Source organism: Centrocercus urophasianus, unplaced genomic scaffold (genome assembly GCF_019232065.1).
Source record: "Centrocercus urophasianus isolate 14NV4802_14NV808 unplaced genomic scaffold, USGS_Curo_1.0 seq_16, whole genome shotgun sequence".
Lineage (NCBI taxonomy): Eukaryota > Metazoa > Chordata > Aves > Galliformes > Phasianidae > Centrocercus > Centrocercus urophasianus.
In genome coordinates this window covers 41438935-41459283 of record NW_024884711.1, presented here as the reverse complement: position 1 = coordinate 41459283, position 20349 = coordinate 41438935, and the positions used below count along the sequence as shown (strand labels likewise).

General features: G+C 41.9%; 2 protein-coding genes across 2 annotated transcripts in view; one reads left to right on the top strand and one right to left on the bottom strand.

Moving 5' to 3' along the window:
* The window catches only part of GALNT11 (polypeptide N-acetylgalactosaminyltransferase 11), a 40659-nt gene extending 23538 nt beyond the window's left edge, over positions 1-17121 (top strand). The window contains exons 6-12 of the mRNA XM_042816951.1: positions 1775-2024; positions 4529-4646; positions 6148-6300; positions 8109-8327; positions 10165-10269; positions 14802-14939; positions 16401-17121. Of these exons, the coding sequence (XP_042672885.1) occupies positions 1775-2024; positions 4529-4646; positions 6148-6300; positions 8109-8327; positions 10165-10269; positions 14802-14939; positions 16401-16532 (1115 nt within the window). The 3' untranslated portion in view covers positions 16533-17121. The remainder of the gene's footprint in view (positions 1-1774; positions 2025-4528; positions 4647-6147; positions 6301-8108; positions 8328-10164; positions 10270-14801; positions 14940-16400) is intronic.
* A 1106-nt stretch (positions 17122-18227) lies between these two features.
* KMT2C (lysine methyltransferase 2C) overlaps positions 18228-20349 on the bottom strand; it is a 109066-nt gene continuing 106944 nt past the window's right edge. The window contains exon 57 of the mRNA XM_042817430.1: positions 18228-20246. Coding sequence (XP_042673364.1) covers positions 20154-20246 — 93 coding nt within the window. The 3' untranslated portion in view covers positions 18228-20153. The remainder of the gene's footprint in view (positions 20247-20349) is intronic.

The window sequence follows — 20349 nt, the reverse complement described above, 5'->3', positions numbered from 1 at the left end:
GATGTAGATGTGATGTAGATGTGATGTAGATGTGATGTAGATGTGATAAAGCCACTGTTTTTATGGTTTGTAATTTGGTAAAATGGTTTGTTTAAAAAAAAAAAAAAAGGAAATTTCTGCTGTGCAAGAGGGGAGTAGACTTTTTTCCAAATCACCCAAGCAATGACTTGGCAAATCTCGAAGCAGATTTTAATATCTTTTTACTCTTGTCTAAGTATTGATTTATGCTTTTCTTCCTTCCTGTCTAAACTCATTTTTAATAAGTGAATAAGAAAAATGAGTTGATTATTTAGAATGGGTCAGTGAAGTAGGCAAAAACAATGCCTGACTACATTTAGTGAGGCAGTGAGTAATTTACCTTATTCTTGATTGAAGGATCTGTGTTTGAGGAATGCCTCCCTCTGCCCCGGGTATTGAGTTCTCAAAGTATCCTCAGCATGTTTCATGTGGGCATTATTGCCCCCAAATGACAATCTGCTTTCTTACCACAGTAAACTCAGAGGTGCCTTCTGAATTGCCATTTAACTGTAATGATTCTCACAGAAGCTTTTCTGTTGTTGTAGTGAGTGCTAATTGGGATAAACTGTGTCTGGTCCTTTATGTATACTGTGCCATTTACCTTATGTACTTCCTTGTTAAGCCTTTGTTGCATGAGGAAGTATAGAGGGCTTCTCAAATAATTTTGATTGGTGGCTAAAATATTGTAATTGGTGTTTACTCATTAGCATTGTAATGGCATAATCCAGAGAGAAAATTGTGCTTACATCTTGTAAACTGTGCTTGGACCCACTTGTATTAGTGTAATCTTAAGTCATTTTACTGCTCCTCTGAACTTTTGGAGTCTGCTTTTCCCCTCAGTCAAAAATTGCCTGTTGTTAATAGAAACACACAGACATAACTTGTCTAAGTTTTTTTTTTTTTAAAGCTCTTTTCCATTTTTTCCACATTATGTAAATTTAATGTTATTCTAATGCTATGCAGTTAAAGTTCAGATGATTTCTTAGACTAGCTGAACCTCTCAGGAGCCAAATTATCCTCTCCCATCATGGCAGGTAATCTGATAGACCTGACAGGACTGAAATGTTGGTTGGTCTCATACTGGTGGGTCTGGCTGTGCCACATCAGGGCACTTGCTCTCCTTATCAAGGTCTGGATCCACGATAACTAAAGCTAGTGAAATGTAGAGATTTTTCTGCGTTACTTTACATTCAGGAATTGAAGTGCTGTCATCTGTGTCTTGAATGAATGCAGATTAATTTGTCAGAATGGCTCAGCTTAAAACTCACAGATCTTAGCTACAGCAGTCAGTGCTGAAGTGTGATATGAAGGAAGCTTAAGGTGATTACAGTCAATGGACAAAAGCAGCTTTGTCACAAGGATGGTTCATCCAGCCCAGTAACTGTCATCTTTGTCTGCCTCTGTAGTCTTGTTCATGCATAGAAGGTGCTCCTCTTCAGAACAAGTCTGTCTCCAGTCTCTGAGAGTTCTGATGTTCCTTTTAAAGTACAGCAGTTGTGCTTGGTCTGAGTGTGATATCTGATGCCTATTTTAAGCAGTTCATAATGTGTGATAGCCAGGATCTACCTTCTGCCTCAGTGACTGAACTAATCCCAGTGCTGTCTAGTTCTTCCACCCTTCTGAGTGCAGATGGCATTTCCCTTCTGTTACGCAGAGTTGTGAGGATACTGCTGATACTCTGCAGCTCCAATTGCACATGTTTGTGTATTGCATGTTACCTCAAGTCTTTATGTTCTGTGTTTTTTGGCCTTTGTAGGAAAAGTGCTGGTTTTCCTGGACAGTCACTGTGAGGTAAACGAGATGTGGCTGCAACCTCTGCTGACTCCAATCAAAGAAGACCGCAGGACTGTGGTGTGCCCTGTGATTGACATCATCAGTGCTGACACACTTACCTACAGCTCTTCCCCAGTTGTGCGTGGAGGGTTTAATTGGGGCCTGCACTTTAAGTGGGATCTTGTTCCTTTGTCAGAGCTTGAAGGTCCCGAGGGAGCCACTGCTCCAATCAAGTAAGGCTCCTCTTGCATGGTGTGCAGCAGTCAGCTCTGTGTAACGTATGGGTGCTCAGGAGCACTTTTAGATGTTATGAAATGTGTCTGGGCATGCAGCTTTAGAAGCAGATGCCTGACCTATCAACTATTTCTCTTTATTATGTTGCCCAGAAGTAGTTTTATTTTCTACTACCTATTTCACTTCTGTTTCTAGTATTTAATCGTGTATTAGTTGATTAAGAAGGTACCCTCTTTAGGGAGAAAAGCAGCAGCATATTAGCAGATTTTGCTGAAGGCACAAGTCTTAAAGAGCTTGTGCTCTCTATTAATGGTGAAATTATCTGACAGATTTAACCCACCTGCCAGTGTTTGTTTCCAATTTGACGTTTTTGGCTTAATGATCGTAATTTTGATGTGATCTTGTCTCTAGTAGCTGCCTGGCTATTCCACTAGAGCTCATAGGCTCTGGACTTTCTGTGGTGAAATGCCAAAGAATTGCTAGTCTGGGAAAATGCGTTTTTGTGGCAATGTGAAGGTGATTTCATAACTGATGGGATAGGATGCAGTATTTGCTTATCTTCTATGTCAATATTTTTTTTCCTGTTTGGATTTTGTTTTCTCATTTGAGCAGGGAAAAAGGTTTAATGCTTTGTTTGAACTTTTATTTTGTCATAAAGCTTTGTAAATGAATGCACAGGGACATGAAGGCCGTCTTCAAAACAGTTCTGTCACAATATGGCAAATGTCCCAGATAGCTTTTTGGAATCCTGTCCTTATTTCTGTGGTCTGGATTGCATGAACACCATTCTGAAACAAAAGTCTTAGTAAGATTTAACGTGGGGCTGTGAGAACATCCTCCTTAGCCTTTTAACCATTCGTGGCTGTCTGACCTGTACAGAACTGGCAATGTCTGGTTCTTACTGGAGCCGTAACTCTTATAAACTGATTTTAGTAGGTGCCTTTCTTAAACAGTAGACTCACACAGCTCAGGTACAAGAACAAAAGCATTCCCAGTACAAATCCCTTCATAAAAACAGCTAGTGCTGGTAAAGCGAGAAGAACCCGAATGTGCTTTCTTTAGTTGCAGATACAGAGTTCAGTTTGGTAAGTGGGAAGAGTTTTCCTTTTTTGAAGGCAAACTGCTTCACTTTTACTAGATTTACAAAGTGATTCAGAAGTTGGGTCCTGTCATCTTTCCATGGTCTGTAAACACAGAGCATTTCAGGCTATGAGGTTCTCTGCTGTGGTCTGACAGCTCTGTACTTAGTCTTTCTGTGTCTACCCATCACAAGGCTTTGTCTGAGAAGCCAGGAAACTTTCTGTTACTGAACAGCTTGACTGGCTTGCATGGGGAGTGTTGCTGTAGCAGTTTCTGAAGGGAATGGGTGGATTGGGGGAATATGAATAAGGAACAGTCATAGATAGACTTAAAATCTATATTCTATTTGGAATCTTTCTCAAAGGTTACTTAGGGCACACCTGGAGATCAGTTCTCACTGTGTTCAGCATTGCTGTTGCCTTCCTTCAGCTCACTTTTAGGAAAATCTCCTGTGAAGAGGCAGGGAGCTTTATACTTAATGGTAGCCTTGTCCTCTAAGGAGATCATTTTCTGAGTGTGAAAAGGACTTCTCATACATACTCTGCCTGCTTTGACAGAGAAGCAAGTTTGCTGTTTAGCCTTTGAGAATGGCTTTCCATCAAGTAGAAAGTCTTACATTTTATGATCTAGAGAGTTTCGTAATATTTTGATGTCAGGGATGGAAAAAGTGAGGTTTTTTATGAAATAGATGGCCATTCTAGTAGTGCTCAGGCAAGGTAGAAAACTGGGAAACTCCAATAAGAACATGTGTGCAAGTACAGAAACTCAAATACTTATCCATGACTTTACCAACTGACCATGGCATTGATGATGAAACAGTGCTGCTCCTGGTACTTGAATTGTCTGAGGTAGAGTACCATGTATTTTAGCAGGCTGCTTGGCTTGTATGACTGAAGTTTTGATCTTCTTTTGCTTAGCTAGGGTATTATTTCTTGATCTTATTAATATGCCCTCTGGATTCTGCTCTTGTTTCTGCTGTTCAATCAAGCCCAGTCAGTATAAATCCCTCCTGTAAGAGGAAGATGAACACACATCATTGTAACTGTATGCATTTGTGATTGTAGAAAGATCATCTGTCTTTATCAGCAGCTAATTAAACATGGCTCCTAGTTCTCAATTTAGAAAACTAAATGGAATTCAAACCTGCACAGGTGTTTGCTATTTTTTGAATGGAGAGACAGCAATTTGTTTCTCTTTCTCTGTCCCATCCTTCTGCCTTGAGTTCACTATATGAGGAAATATGGTTTTATGGGTACATCAATAGTGAAAGATCACAGGGAGAGACTATGGAACTGAAATCCTGCAGAAAGTGGAAATCATCAGCTAAAAATTGCAGGTCTAAATGCAAGCTTTTTTTTAACCAGTTCAGCTGAAATCCCTCTTCTTGCTTAAACATTGACCAGCTTTCACTGTTCCATTTTAGATCACCCACTATGGCTGGAGGCCTGTTTGCCATGGACCGTGAGTACTTTAATGAGCTTGGACAGTATGACAGTGGCATGGACATCTGGGGAGGAGAAAATCTGGAAATATCTTTTCGGGTACTCTCACTTTGTGTGCATTGGAGTATGAATCTCAGTGTCTGGCTTCTCTTCCCTCTATACAGTGTATGTAGTAGCACTGGAATAGCTGTTTGCATGCACAAACCAGTGCTTTTGTTCCTAGGAGGGATGCCTCTAGCACACTAAGCTTTATAATAACTTTCAGGTCAAGTTTTAATAGGAAAATTGAAAAGAATTTTGAGCTCATACTTGAATTTTTTTTTTTATTTGGCTAAATTTTTCATGATACTAGAAATAAATCACTAGAAATAATACCAGACATACACAGAAAAGAGTAATCACACATTTATGAAAATGGTTTATACAAACACTTAATGAATTCTGCAGATAGGTTGAAGATATACGTGGCTAACTGCAGTGTAGGCAGTATGTAAAGTTATATTTCCTTAGCTTGTGGTGCTTTTCAAACTCCATTTTGAGGGCATGGGAATGTAAAACTTCTGCTGTACTCTTAACTCACAAAAAAGCCGCATCATATTGGTTGGAAAAAATACGAAGAAAATCATTAACAAGAGATTTGAAAGTGATGCTTCATTGGGATTGCTTTATTTTCTCCTCTTCGCTGTCACTCCCCTGATAGAAAACAGCTTTTTGTGCTCAATGCCATGTTTTTATTCTTTGCTTCTGTGGCATGGATTCATCAGCAGATGTGATGAGGATCTGCTCAGAAATGAGATGCAACCATGGGAAATACAAGAAGGGGATCAGAGCAAAGTGAAAACAAACGAACAAAAATACCACCTCCAAAGCAAGAGCAAACAAACACAAAAAAAAAAGCAAACACTAACCACATACTCATAAACTTCAGAGAAATCTGACAAATTGAGATATTAGAGAAACTGAGATCAGAATTAAAAAATAGGAACAAGTAATCATAAATTTGAGTTATTTTACAGAGTTGTGTGCAGAATATTTACCACGTTTTCAGTACAGAATAGAGTGTGGAGTAAGAGCAGATTAACTGAGGAGTATATGCAGTTCCAAGGTCTGGAAGCTCTGTCTCCCTTGGGAAGAGTTGGGAATAGTAAAAGTTAGTCTTATCTAGGCAGAGTTTGAGTGATTTGATTACAAACCACTCTCTTGATGACATTGACTGACTTACTTGTATGTCATTTGTTGTGGAGCCATGGAGAAGCAACTCTCGTGTCAGCTTTCTTAATCTACAAGGTAAATCCCAGCCCAAATGTTTCAGAATTTTCTAATAGGTCATTAGAACCATATAATTTTGGAATAGCATACTGCCTGTTCTGAGAAGGCCATGATGTTGTGAGTGGAAGAAGTGATGGCATGACTGAAATGTTTCTTTCTCCAACCCAAAGATCTAATAATTAACTTATCAGAAAGCCTGGCATGTAGAAAACACTGCTGACAATTATGTTGTATTGTGCATAAACCTACTGAAAAATCTCTTGAAGGTGAGGAAGAAGTGAGCCTGGTCAGTATGCCTGTGGTAAGCTGTGCTCTGCTTTTCTGTGGACAGATTTGGATGTGTGGGGGTCGACTTCTGATCATTCCCTGCTCCAGAGTGGGACACATTTTCCGTAAGAGACGTCCCTATGGCTCTCCAGGGGGACAGGACACTATGGCTCATAATTCATTGAGGCTGGCACACGTGTGGATGGATGAATACAAAGTAAGAGACATTTCTAGGACATGAAATATTTATTAGCTGGCTTACGTGTCTGAAGGCTGTGTCACAATGAAGACTCTTGGCCTTTCTAATGGGATCTTTCTTCTGTATTCTGATTTCCTAATGTTTATTTTGGTCTGAATTCCTAAACTCTGTAAGCTTGTGGTTTTGCTTTTGAGTGTTGAAATTTCACCCCTGTTGCTGCTACTGCTTGAGGGAGATTCAATATTATGCCTTTTTAATGAAGTAAAAGATGTGTAGGTTTCTTGTAAGCTCAGCATTGTTTTGTGTCCAAATCACTTGCATGTGGGAGCTGGATGCCTTTAGGTAGTTTCCACATTGGTGAGATGGCAGTTTCATTGTTATTTATTTGCTTTTTGTTACAATTAGCAGCCTGATTCTTAATCTGTTTAGCACTGTAAGGCCAATTGGGATTGACTTTTGGATTCAAGGGCAAGAATGTTTCTTCCCTGTATTCAGACCTGGCACTATGCTTTTAAAAGTAGATGCATCTATTGTGTGAAGCCCTCATCTCTGTTGTATTTGAGGGCATTTGTCTTGTGAGGGCATAGGATTTGCTTTATTGCCCGCTCCGGTGGTCCCCATAATTTCTGTAGAAGAGATTTTTCTTAACTTTATATTCCTTAAAGTTTCATGTTTCAAGGCTCATCCTTTGTCTTGATACTCTGTCACTTTGAGGAATCTATTAGGAGTCGTTAATTTTTATCTTCATTCTCCATTTTTATAATGCATTGGTAGACTTGATCTATCACTCGCCCTTTTATTGGTGCCTGGGCACAGTAGTTTGTGATTTGTGATGGTTTTCTCTGTAGCTTAGAATTGATTCTTTATTTCCATCCAATAGTGCTTTGTCCAAAGAGAACATATACTGCTGATTGTTGCAGTCTCTAATCACACAGTTATGTTCTAACCTTTTCCAGCTATGTGTAATCTAATTCCATAATAGTTGCCAGAGACTGTCATTATGACAGGTTTATGGATGGAATGCAAGCTTGGAGATATTTTTGTCTATTGAAGTGATTGTGAGGTGAATCGAGCAAAGATAAGACAGAGGGCTGCTTTGCAGATATGAGCAAATACCAACATGTAATAAATAAAACTAAGTAATGGAAGGGAAACAACAATGTAAATTTTGGTTTTAATGGTTGTTAAAATGATCTGAGTTCATGTATACGATGGAAATAAAAAATACAGAAGAGGTAAGATATTAAAACTTGAACTTCAACCACAAAAGAGGCAAGTAGAGTAGCAGAGCTAATTTTTACCAATTCCTAATGACAAGGTCTGGCCTATCTTCAAGCTTCCTTGGAGGTGTCCAACATTCCCCTGTTTTTAATGTTTCATTTTCCTCTACTTTTGAAAGAGCAATGTGCATCCACGTGCTCAAAGGTGTTGGTAAGGACAGATGTGCCATCTGTTTGGAGATGCGTCTGCTGTCTCTATGCCAGAGATGGCACTAAGTAATTCCAAATGTGTTGGCAAAGTCCAGGTGTCTGATAGAGATTAATCCAGCAGAATATTGCAGCTCAGTGCCCTGATAACTGATTTTTAAGTCTTATCTAGTGAACTAGTTGATGTGCTAATATCATACTTCTTCTGTGAGCTCTGTAATTAGCAGCTGAAATTAAAGACTCTGAGAGAACTTTTCTTCTCATTTTCGTGACGAGATTGATGAATGTAATTGTCTGAAATGAAACTTTGAGAGCTCTGCAAGCAGGGAGAAGTAAAAAATCACTGATCTGTAATTCTCCTCTCTTTCCCTTCCCTCAACCTTTTCCCCCTACCTACAGGAGCAGTATTTTGCTTTGAGACCTGAGCTAAGGACAAGGCACTATGGAAATATAACTGATCGTGTAGAACTGAGAAAAAGATTGAACTGCAAGTCATTCAAGTGGTATTTAGATAACATCTATCCTGAGATGCAAGTATCCGGGCCCAATGCCAAAGCTCCACAGCCAGTTTTTATTAATAGAGCACAAAAGCGACCAAAAGTAATCCAGCGTGGAAGGGTAAGATAAACTTTCTTAAAAATACAGAGGTCTGTCTTGAGATTTTCTTTTTTTTGAAAGATTTTCTCAGATCTGTTCATGCTGAACGCAGTTCTTGTTCTGCAGCAAACTGGAAATAATCTTTTACTGGACTATTTAGTCTGCACTTAGGTTACAGCTAGCAGATTCCTGCCTATCTCAGTAATAGGAAGCATCAGGTAGAGATGTCGTAGTGCAGCCTGCAGTAAGGAGATATGAACAGTTGCTAGTGCTGCAAGTGAATGCAGGCTGGAGGACCAGAGCTTGTGGACAGCCTATTGATATCATTACCTTTTGGTTGGAAGCAGCTGCCTGGGAAGCCACAGCTTGTGCAGTATTTTTAGAATTGAATCCCAGTCAAGTTGTAAAGTTAATTATTAGGGTATGCATGAATGCTTCCCCCAGCTGCAACTGAAAAATGCAGTTCCTCAGCTTGGTGCTTCAGGGTTCCAGGGTTATACCCAGCACTGCGTGTGTGAGAGCTCTGACTCTGATGTCTCTATGAACTACTTCCACATGCCTGCGTGGAACAGAGCTATCAGCCAATGTCACCACTGTGTGCTGTGCTCTTCAGGATAAATCACTCTAAATCCCAGTTTATTCTCAGAAGCTAGTAGGTCTAGAGATAAATGCTGGTTTGACAGCTGGGAAGAGCTGTAATGATCACAGATCTGGATGGTTCTTTACAGTGTTATTAAATACTGATCATCATGGCCAATAAAAACAAGGGGGGAAAATTATAAGAAAAAAAAAAATCTTAAAGCTGTAATAATTTGAAAGCCTACTTGTGAGTGAGGAATGATGGAAATTAAACCACTCCTAGAAGTCTCTGGAGTGTAAGAAAATGTAACTTAGAAGCTTTTCTGTAATTTGTTTCAGATGTGTAGAGGGAACAGGAGAAGTATGGTGTGCTTGGGGAGGCAGTTGGTGTGTCTTGGGACAGCTATTTCCAGAAACTCTCTTTAGAGAAGAACATTACTCTGTCTTTGTGCTCTCTAATTATGAGAGTGTGGTGGAGCAGTTTGTTCTTTTTATTACTGGAAGTGTCTTGGTTTATAAAAATCTGTGGAATCAATACAAATGCCAAAGCATCTATGTCTTCATAATAAAACACAACTAGCTAATTAGCCGCCTGGCCTCCAGTTCAGGACAGCAAATTTTTTTTTACTCTCTATCCAGCTCTAGATTGGCTATGATTACTTCAGCATGCATGGCAGATCTGTTGCCCTGCCATCTCCTACACATGCAGAGTGGGACAAAATCAGGTAGACAGTGTGTTTGAAGTGGAATGGGCATTTAAGGAGTGTTTAAACCTTTTCCTTCTTACCTCATCTGTAGCAACTGTGACTTTTTGTGTAAATGCTCTTGAGGATCAATTTGCAAGCAGATGATGTTAGAGACGCATCTGTTTAAGACCTTCCTTTTCTCAATAGCTTTGTCTTGTTTCATTAAGAGATGCTGTGGGAGGGACTTCTTTGAAGCTAAACTGCAGTAGAATGCAGTAAAGATTTGTTCACTTGATGGGACTGTAGGCTTCTGTGGAGAGCAAGAAAGGGAAAGAAACTTGTGCTGAGCCAAGTTGCTTGTACTGCACTTCTACCATCCAAGGGAAGAATTGGAAAGCAAAATGGAACTAGAGAATGCTGGCTTTTTCTCCAGATTAATTTGAAAAACAAAATGGTATTTTAAAAGGGAGAAAGGGCCTTCTATTGCTCTTCTTTGTGAGCACATTGAGTGCTTCCAAAGCATTACCATGTGTTCTCTTTGGTATATGGTGTTTGTTGTTTATCCTGTTCATCAAACTGTTTTCCTTTTGTAGCTGTATCACCTTCAAACCAACAAATGCCTGGTTGCTCAGGGCCACCCAAGTCAGAAAGGAGGCCTGGTGGTGGTTCGGGAGTGCGACTACAATGATCAAAACCAGGTATGATATTTTGAGTAGTGAACCTTATCAATACGTTTTCCTGCTGACAAAATGCCCTGGTGTAACATCTCATCACCAAGCAGGCTGACTCCAGAGTATTTAAAAAAAAAAAAAAAAAAAAGGCTGGCAAAGGAGATGGTGGAGCTCAATGTTCTACCTACTGAGTGTTGGATGTTATAATCCTGTCTTTATGGGCTGAATCTCCGTATGTGGCTGGAGACTGTCCTCAAGTGGCTCCTGAGGAAATCATGGTCTACTGACTGACACTTCAGAATTTGTAGAAGCTCTTCCAGTCTGTTCCTCATACTGAGATTCAAGGCAACCTTTTCCTGGCCCACTGGTCTTTGTGTTCTACTACCCTAGTGCTCTGCTGCTCTACTTTGGAATGAATTAATGATCTGTTGCTTTTTCTAAATTTCCTGGAATTCCTTCTATTTAGCAAGTTCTTTGGCTGCAGATTGCTGTTCTGGAGCTTAATTGGGAATGGATGTGAACATCCAATGATAGAGGCTTCATGTAGTGATATAAAAACTGCTGTTCCACTTCTTTCTGACAACAGAAATTCAGGACTCAAGGTGAGGAGAAAATCTCCAGGGTAGAGAGGTCCCTAATGCCTTAAAGCCTGTTATCTAGTTAAGAGCTATATTGAGAGCATTACAGTTTAGAAGCATATGGCACTCAGGTCTAAAAACCTAAATCTCATCTGAAAAGAAAAGTAGTCAAAGACACAAAATAAATGGGATCATAGAATCACCAAGCTTTGAAAAGACCTCCAAGACATCTAGTCCAACTGTCCACCTACCACCAGTACTTCCCCACTGAACAGTGTCCCTCGATACAACATTACATGGATGGTATCCACCATCAGAACAGATAGGTTTCCATTTGTTTCCCTTCATTCCTGTGGTATTTCCAGTAATGTACTGCCAAATAGTTGGAGGAGAGAGCCTATTTTTTTCCTCCTTATCAAAGCCTTCTGATTTTTCTCCTGGAGACAGAAAACTTTGGTTAGCCTTTAGATTTTTTAGAGATGAACAATCTGAGCATTAATTTGTCTGGTTTTAATCTTGTTTACTAGTGGTAAATTAAGCAACTAGTTCTCACGGAAGAAAACTGGCTGTGCTGTTGTCTTTTGCAATGATTTTGTTCTCCAAGTATGTTAACCAACACTGTGATTTTCTACTAGTAAACTTGTTTTGCTCTACTAACAGTTTGTCAGTTTTCTTGCATATCTTCTGAACGCTCTTGCTCTAGATGCATGAGAACAATGTAAAGAAAGGGCATGTAACAAGTTATGCATATAAAACATGACAAACTTGCTCAGTACTGGAAGGTCTTGGCCTTTTCCACTGGTGTTGCCAAAAAAGGCAAGAACTGTATTGTTCTAGAAGAATCTATCCCATCTGTTCCATCCATACCTTTAGCCTTGATAAGAAAGCCTGCGATGGGTCTAGTGAAAGTGGTCTGGGATAAGTTAACTCTATTTCTCTTTCCAGGCTACTTTTTACCATGTGAATAGATAGCAGTCTCAGTAAGTTGAAGGAACAAAGTGAACTCTACGTGGGAAAACATGGGAAGGTCTTGGAAACAACGCTGCCTTTCTTGAGACTCACTGAGCACAGTACTTTGGACTGGAAAATGGTCTTCTGTATGATTTTGTAGTTAGAAATAGCACAGGTAGAAATAGTGGAAGGGTCTGGTAGAAACAAGATCAGAGATAAGAAGCCTGAAGTAACAGAAGCTGAGAAGCAGAAATACTGAGTGTGAATTTTGCAAGCAGAAGGCTAACATGGAATTAACGTTGTGTAGTTGAAGAGTGGTTGTGTTGAGATGCCAAGACAGCTGAAGTGAACTCTTCTGCTCAGTCAGCAGTGTGTGACCTCTTTCCATAAACGAAACTGGGAATGCATGAGGTAGCACACAGCATGAAACTTGGGTGGTGAAGGAGGCCAGAAAGCATTTAAGGGCTTCAAAAGGTCAGACATCTCCATCTCTGTCTTTCACAATGAAATGCAGAAATAAACAAACAAAAACAAGCGCCCTAAGTGTTGTGGATTCTACCAAAAACGTTGTCTAAGGTTAATAGATGGTGATTAGGCAGCAAAGGTGCTGAAGTTCTTCATGACAGATGCTCCAAAGGAAAAAGTAGTTACTAATAAACTCGTAAGAGGAGCTTCAGAGACCCCAGTGATGATTTTTGGAATGAAGCATGAAGGCCAACAGAAGATGTAACTAGTGGGACTGGATGTGACCTAGATTGGCTCTCTCATGTGTCTAATGCCTGCTTATCTTCTACCTGACCTAAATGCTTCAAGTCAAGCTGCTTTTCAAAAAAAAAAATCTTCTCCTAGTCTGCTGAGTAGTGTTTGGTTTTTTTTTCTATTCTCTTGGTTTCACCTCTTCTCTGTTCATTTGTTTCACTTCAGTAACTTAAGCTTTCTTTAGCTTAGCAATGTATTAGGCTTCACAGTTGTGAATGCTGCCCTTGAGGCTGGGGTTAGCTGGTGGGTGTCTGTGCTCAGCTGCATGGGGGTTGGGAAGTCACAAGAGCTGTTAACCTCTTGTATCACTCCATCAGTGTAAGCATGTGTAATTCTGACTCTTGAACTGTTTGTAGGAGGATGAGCTTTAAGTGCTACGGCTCTTCTGTAGGGTTCTCCTCCCTAAGTCTCTGCATCATGGGTGTAAGTTTTGTTTTTCTGATGCATTTGCCTGGAGTGAGTGTGGAGAAGTGTGAGCTATCTCTACTGCTGCATTTTCATCAGCCCATTGAAGGACATGATCCCACAGTTCCTCTTCAAATCCTCAGCCACACACTGAGATACGAAATAGGATCACATGGACATCAGCAATGCCTTCAGGAGAACATTGAGTCTCCTGGATAGCAGTAGCTTAAAGTAATGATTGCAGATCCCGTGCTTTGCCTTTGCTGCTGACTTTCACAAGTTATTTGGTGCTGTGATGTCACTGCTAGCCACTAGAAACATGAACTGAAGGGCTACACGTAGCTGTAATGATGCAGTCGCTGGGCACAGCTTGTCCTCATGCTGAGGTGGCTGCTTGGTGCTCTTCAGCTTCATTTTGTCATTTAAAAAACTCTGGAATAATGCACTGGTGCCAATGTAAGCAACAGATGGCAGCTGCTTGGAGTGCTGGAATGCCTGTGCTGGCAGCAGAGCCCACAGCCATAATTCTGTCACACACAGAGCTGGTTCTGTAATAGTTGCTGGCTTGCATTTATTGGAGTGAAGTTTTTCATTGCATTCCTCTCCTCCTAATGCAATTTACAGATGAAATGAGTGTACATCCACAGAGCTTTGCCAGCTGTCCCCTGTGCCTTTTGCTACCAGCATTGCACTCTGAGAGCCAAAGTCCTTCACTTACTATTGGTTTGATTTTTTTTCCCAGGTTGAGTGCTGGGTTTTGTTTTAGTACAGCCATCTGTATTGACCTGGACTCAAAGTCTGATATAGTTAACTGCTCTTGTCCTGAGGAAATGGCAGTGTGGGGCCTTCTTCCCTGCCTTGGGCACTGTTCCACCCCTGTCCTCACTTGGATGTCCCCAGAAGAAGTTCAGCTGCCTTTTATTCATTTGCACTAACCATACCGTGGGGATAATTTCATCTTTTGGTAGTATAAAATAAGTCAATAACACAGCCCTGCATATCTTCATTATGGCAAAAGAAAATGAAAAATTAAAAAAAAAAAAAAATGCCAGAGGAATCTCTAGATTTCTGCATGGTCAGCCTATGGCAGTGAGGATGATGGATAATGTTCATCATCCATCCATGTGGCAGCAGGAAAATGTTTAATAAATTTCAGAGTGCCTGAAGACTTTCAGTTTTATGATAAGGGGTGGCTTTGCTTTCCGTGTGCTGGAATCTGCTAACAGTCTGCATGTTTACAGCAATACTTAAATTTGAGTTTGGAGCCACAGCATCTCCAGACTTCAGGCCTTGTTTTTCTTTTTCCCTTGTTTTCTACTCCAAACATGTAATTAGTTTGAAATTAATGTGGGCTGCCTGGTGTCAACCTTTCTGGAGAAGAAGCAAGGCTTTCTCTGCTGTTGTGTGCTCTTGGTGCCCATAGCACAAAGTGAGGTAAACTCCTTTGTGTTTCTGGCCAAGTGCAGCTCTTTCCAGGAAGACTCAAGGTACTTTTTGGCTTTGTGTCCTGCCTGCCTGATGGCACTTGGCCCAGCTAAGGAGATCCACCATCCTCCTCATCCTCAGGGGTGGACTTAGTGTGATGTGATGGTGAGCTTGGGAAAGGGGCTGCATGTTGCTGTCATCCCAACAGGACAGGAGGAACGTGTGGGTGTGCTTTATTTCTACATAGGGTCACATGTGGTCCTCTGAGCACCTCTGCATAGGATAATGCTGTTTGGTGTTGGGAAGGTGGTGGAGCACTGCAGCTGCTTTTCAGGCTCTGCTGGGAAAAAAGAAGACAGCAAAGCAACAGCAGGTGTGGCAAGGCATCTCTGTGATGCCTTGTAACTCTGCAATTGACATCTTTTCTATCTCATCTTTCAGATGTGGGTTTACAATGAAGATCACGAGCTGATTTTGAATAACCTCCTGTGCTTGGATGTGTCAGAAACTCGCTCGTCTGACCCTCCTCGCCTCATGAAGTGCCACGGCTCTGGTGGATCTCAGCAGTGGACCTTTGGGGTAAGTGCGTGTAGCCTGGAGCACAGCATAGTGCTTGTGATCAATGCCACCATAAGTGATGGTGGCACCTGTGGGACATAGGATGGAGTGTAATTATGGCCAAATTTATCAAGTCCACAGCCAGTACAGCCTGTGCAAAGCTACACAGTGTTGGTGGCTGCACCTCAGCCTGAGCAGGACTTCCCTGAGCTCCAGGACCTGCAGGCCTTTTCCTTTGCAATGTTGGGAAGTTTTTGCAGTCCTATTTAGATTTCTCTTCTGTTTGTCACAGCCACGCACAGAACTGTGTCCTGTGGGATGTATCAGGTGGAAGAAACCCACCCCACAGCTCTGCTGGCTTTGCAGGACTAGGAGATGCAAGCAGTCCTTGTCATGGCTTCTGCTGAGTGTGGGGGGCAGAACAGAGGATCCAGAGGAGCAGTTTTGCAGCTTCTGTCCTGTAATAGCATCTCGTTAGTTTAATGTCTTATTGCCTCAGTTCTGTGACTCTACTGTGGCCATGTGAAATCTGGCTCCTTGGTGTTAGCTCAGGGGCTGTCACCTCACATGCCCCGGTGTAACAGTGAGCCCATAACATAAACATTGAGCAAACAGGAGTATGCTGCCAGGACTGCATGCTGCATATCCAGGACCCTGCATGATCCTTCTTGGGTTTGTGCTGTGCCACTCATTGGCAGCATTTGTTCCTCAGAGGAGTCAAATAAGGCAAGCTGCTGCAGCTCTGCCAGCAGTCATGGAATCACAGAGCCACAGAGGTCGGAAGGGACCTCTGCAGATCATTGAGTTGCCCACCCTGCTGAAGCTGTTCCCTACAGGGGTTTACCCAGGAGTTACTGGGAGATAGAAAGGCCAGCAATACTCTGTTAGTTACAAGACTTTGGACTGTCCTTTGAAGACAGTAGAGGACAAGTTCAAACTGTGGAAGCTGATGGTGTAGTGGGGGCCACAGGGTGCCTTACTGCAGGGGCCAGCAGTTGAAAAGCTTATGTAAGTTCAAGGGAAATCACCACGTACTGGGGGGACAACAAGTTCCAGTTTAATTATACCCTGCCTGCAACAAGCTTCAGGAATTCTGCAATAAAATGCAGCTGGAAGGGGTGAGTGATCTGGAAAAGCACTGGATGTTCTTGCTGTGTTTCTCCTCCCTCCCTGGCCATGCTAGGGAATGGCTTTTGTCATCCCTCCATCTGATCAAGAGACTGGTACAGGCAGAATCCACAGTAGGTCCCTGTAAAAGTACGTGAGCCTTTTCTCCAAGGTCTGGATGTGGTTACAGGGTGTGCTGTTGTGGCTGTGGGCCTGGTGTCTCAGGGCTGGGAGGAGGAGCTGCCCAAATGCCCGTTTCTCAGCAAGGAGCAGCCCCTTCCCCCATGGGGAGTGCCCTATGCGTCGGTTCCAGCTCTAGTTTGTCAGTGAAGCAGAAGTTGCAGTAAAGATCTCCTGTTTGTCTGTCTGTCTTAGAAAAACAACCGCCTCTACCAAGTGTCGGTGGGGCAGTGCATGAAGGTGGCAGACCCGCTCAGCCACAAAGGCTATGTCACCATGGCCATCTGCGATGGCTCCCTTCCTCAGCAGTGGCGTTTCGAGAGCTGAGGCGGTGAGCCAAGGAGGAGCAAAGCCGGGCCTGGCTTCCCCTGCAGCCACCGTCTGTCACCGCAGAGCTGTGCTGTGCTGGGAGCCCTTGGCCGCTGCAGCCGGCGGAGCGCAGGGAGGAGCCTTTGCTGCGCTGCGGGGAGCAGCTCGGGGAGCCCTGGGCTGTGTCGGATGCAGCAGTAATGGCAGCGGATCCCTGAGTTAGCCTGGATCATTGGACTGATTTTCAGTAAGAGAAATCATTAGAGCAGTGTAATTTAAATGGTGAGATTTTTAGCTTTGCGGGTCTTTTAAATGACAGAAAGGCGTTCATCTTTGAGTATTCCACGTGCAGTAATTCATGTTTTTAGTATGGTTTTACTGGAGGAATTATTTTACTTTACCTGGAAAGTATTTTTAATTCCCTTTTATCTTCTGGAAGTTGTCATTGTAATATTTGTTTTAATTTACGATTTTTAGAACATTTCACATAGCTGAAATCCTTAGGTGTCATTGTCACCTCCTATTTAAAACAAAGTAACTATTACAAAGTCTATTTTGATGACTCATGACCTAGCTGCATATAAAATAAAGTATCTGTTTTTTATGACTCCCTCTGGCTGTACTCCTTGTAGCCATCAGCAGGGCTGGCACTGATGTGGACCTACACCCTCACAGCTCTTCCATCCTTCCCACTCCTTTTTTCACAGCTGCGTTCTTCCTTTCATCTCCTGCAGGGTTTGGGGGTAAGTTTTGTGTTGGGATTTCATTTTCCTGATTCTGCTTCCCCTCCCATGTGACGGGTTGGTTTCACTGCTTGCTGTGCTTTCAAACCCTGCTTCAGCCCTCAGGGACCAGCACATGGGAACTGCAGAAAGCAAGCCCTGCTCTAACCTGTGTGCTTCCCCCTTTGCTGTGTTCATCAACCAGAGGCAGCTCTGCTCTTCCAATCGGGCAGAGAACACAACCCAGCATTGGGTTATTGCAAGGTGGCAGGATGAGGTGGAATGATGGCAGTCCTCAGTCTTCTCCTGTGAGAGCAGATCCACCTGTGACAGCCTGATGGGTCCTTCAGCCACAGAGGGAGGAGGAGTGCAATAGGAGCAACAGCTGTGAGCAGTGCCCTCAGCAGGAGCTGTGTCACAGGGCAGGGTGCAGGTAAGCAGGGGTTGATCACAAAGCCCAGCAGTGGGCTGCAGTGGATTGCCCTCCAGACAAAACATCACCAGCCACGTTCCTTCCTTCTATGACAGTCCCAGCAGCCAACCACAGCGATGGTGACAGCTGGGCCAGGCACTGCATTTGGCTGTAGGCTGCCTCCTGGCTCTGTGCTCCTATTGCTCCTTCTCTTTTTCTTCCTTTTTTTTTTTCTCTTTTCCCCTGTGGCACTGTCAGAAGCCGACGCCTCCAAAGCACACAGCATGCCCACCCTTCTGCTGCACAGAAAACCTTCCTTACAGAAAAGGTTGTGAAGCACTGGAATAGGCTCCCCAGGGAGGTGGTTGAGTCACCAGCTCTGGACGTGGCGCTCAGGGACATGATTTAGCAGAGGGTTGGTAGAGTTGGGGTGGTATGGTTGGGTTGTGGTTGGACTCAATGGTCTTCAAGGTCTTTTGGAACCTGAGTGGTTTTTTACAACACTGCAGTGCTGGAGAGGAGATGTGTGTGAGGCCAGAAATGCAAAAACATCCCCAAGAAGACAGGAGGGGACCACTATAGATGTAAAATATTTTTATTTGTAAATGCTGATCTTCTAAATCTGTTTCCACAAATTCCAAAACCCATAACACTCTGTATACTTCAAAAAATTCTTTTTTTTTTTTTTTTGTGATGTTTTTCTTTTTTTGCCAACATTAGATACTATTATACAGAACAGAAAAAAACTGTAGGACAAATACTGGTAGGATGTCGGAATATTGTACAAGAGAAGAAAAATATTCAAGAAACAATTTCATACAGCTATTTATCAAGAGAAAAATATATACAATTGATTTATTCTGTAAGATAAAAATACATCATGCCATATACATTACAAGTTCAGAACTGTAGCACTGAATATACCAACAGTTTACAGTCCACTTTCATTGTGCACACAAAAAAACTTCATTTTTTTTATATTTAGTCTGTGAAGTGTCAGTACCAGAATTTTAAGTACAAAATAAAAAGCTAACCTGCTTCCAAATGCTGATTAAATCTCTACAAGCAAACACAAAACAGTGTTTTATTTATTTTTTTTTATTTTAAAGAAATGTAAACAAAAACAATCCATACAAACACATCTTTAAATTACATTTCCCATTACCCAATTGCCAGCGTCCTGCAGCTGCACGCGCTCCATCTCAGCTCTGTTCTCCTTTTCCTGGGTGAAGGCAGCGGACCGGAGCTCCCCCTGCACTCCTACGCTGTTCTCATGCTCAGCTCCCCCTCCTCGGGCCCATTTTTGCTGAAGGAAAACCCAATGCTCAGCGCCTCTCTCTTGATTTTGGGTGGTTTGAGCAGTTATTCACAGTTATCACCAATTTTAAGCACAAAAACAAACGAACAAAAAGAAAAGAAACCTGACTGAAGAAATAGGGATGCGACAATATAATGCAAATCGGATGAATCTACGTCACCCCACCATCTCTGAAAGTCAGCATCGGAACACGCGGCGCGGGCTGAAGGTGTGAGTAAAAAACCTGCAGAGACCACAGTTGAGACTGCTTGAAACGTTTAAAAAGAAAACCAACCAACAACAACCTCTCTTGAAATGGAGATTTTGGTTATTCCGTCATTGTAAGCACGTCTGGTAGCACTGAGATCATATTGTAACATCCCTATTGACATTGGATCGTGAGCACCGAACTGCTGCGGAGTCTGATAGCATTTGGTCAATAACTATTTTTATACTGTATTTTTTTTTCCTCAAAATATTTACACTTTTGTACAAAGTAACAGAGTTTGTTAGTTCTGCAGGTAACAGCAGCAGCTTGGCTTTCTTCTAACTTTCTTTTTAAAAATAGCTTCATTCACTTATTCAATAATAAATACAAAAAGGTTCTCTTATTTTACAGAAATCAAAAAACTACAATAAACTGACTCATGGAATCAAGTATTTAAATGTATTTTAGTGCAAGTTATTTTTCCCTTAGCTCTATCCCTAAGGAAGTCGTTTCAGTACATTCCTTGTTCAGTGGTGTCTACTTTTATTTAAAATTTTTCTTTAATTAGAGGGCCTGCCCCTTTATCAAATAAGGCTGTGGCCAGCACTTTGGACTTCTCCCTTTCGCTGGTGATTTCAGTCTTACATTCATAAATGCCCACCTGCACGCCGCAGGTCAGCGCCCGGTTCTTTGCCCAAGTTAAACAGTTTCTCCTTAGTGAGCTCAAAAACAAAAGTGCTGGACCATTCTGTTAACTCAGTTTAACCTCCGTGTGGCTGGAAAGTCAGCTTCAGATTTTGCCGGCTTGCTCCTGGTGCTTGTTTTGTGGGGTTTGTTTCTTTTCTTTTGAGATCCTGGAGTAGAAATCTGGACTTCCAGAAGTGATTTATTTATTTTTTTTCCCTTCAAAAAAGGCAACAATTTTCTGTCGACAAAATCAAAACGTGAATCACTTCTTCTTAGGGACAAGCAACCCTCAAAAGACAGCAAGGAATGCATTCTAGTTCATCCATTTTCGGCAGTTTACAGCTCCACAGTGACATGGAATCTTGTGCTGGTCATCTTCAAAATCAAACTTATAGTCATAGCAAAGCTGGAAGAAGATTCAGGAGAACGGTTATAAGACAAGAGGATTTTACCACATCTTTCCTTGTACCTACAATTTAGATGGTAAAATACACCAGAGTTCCTCGTAG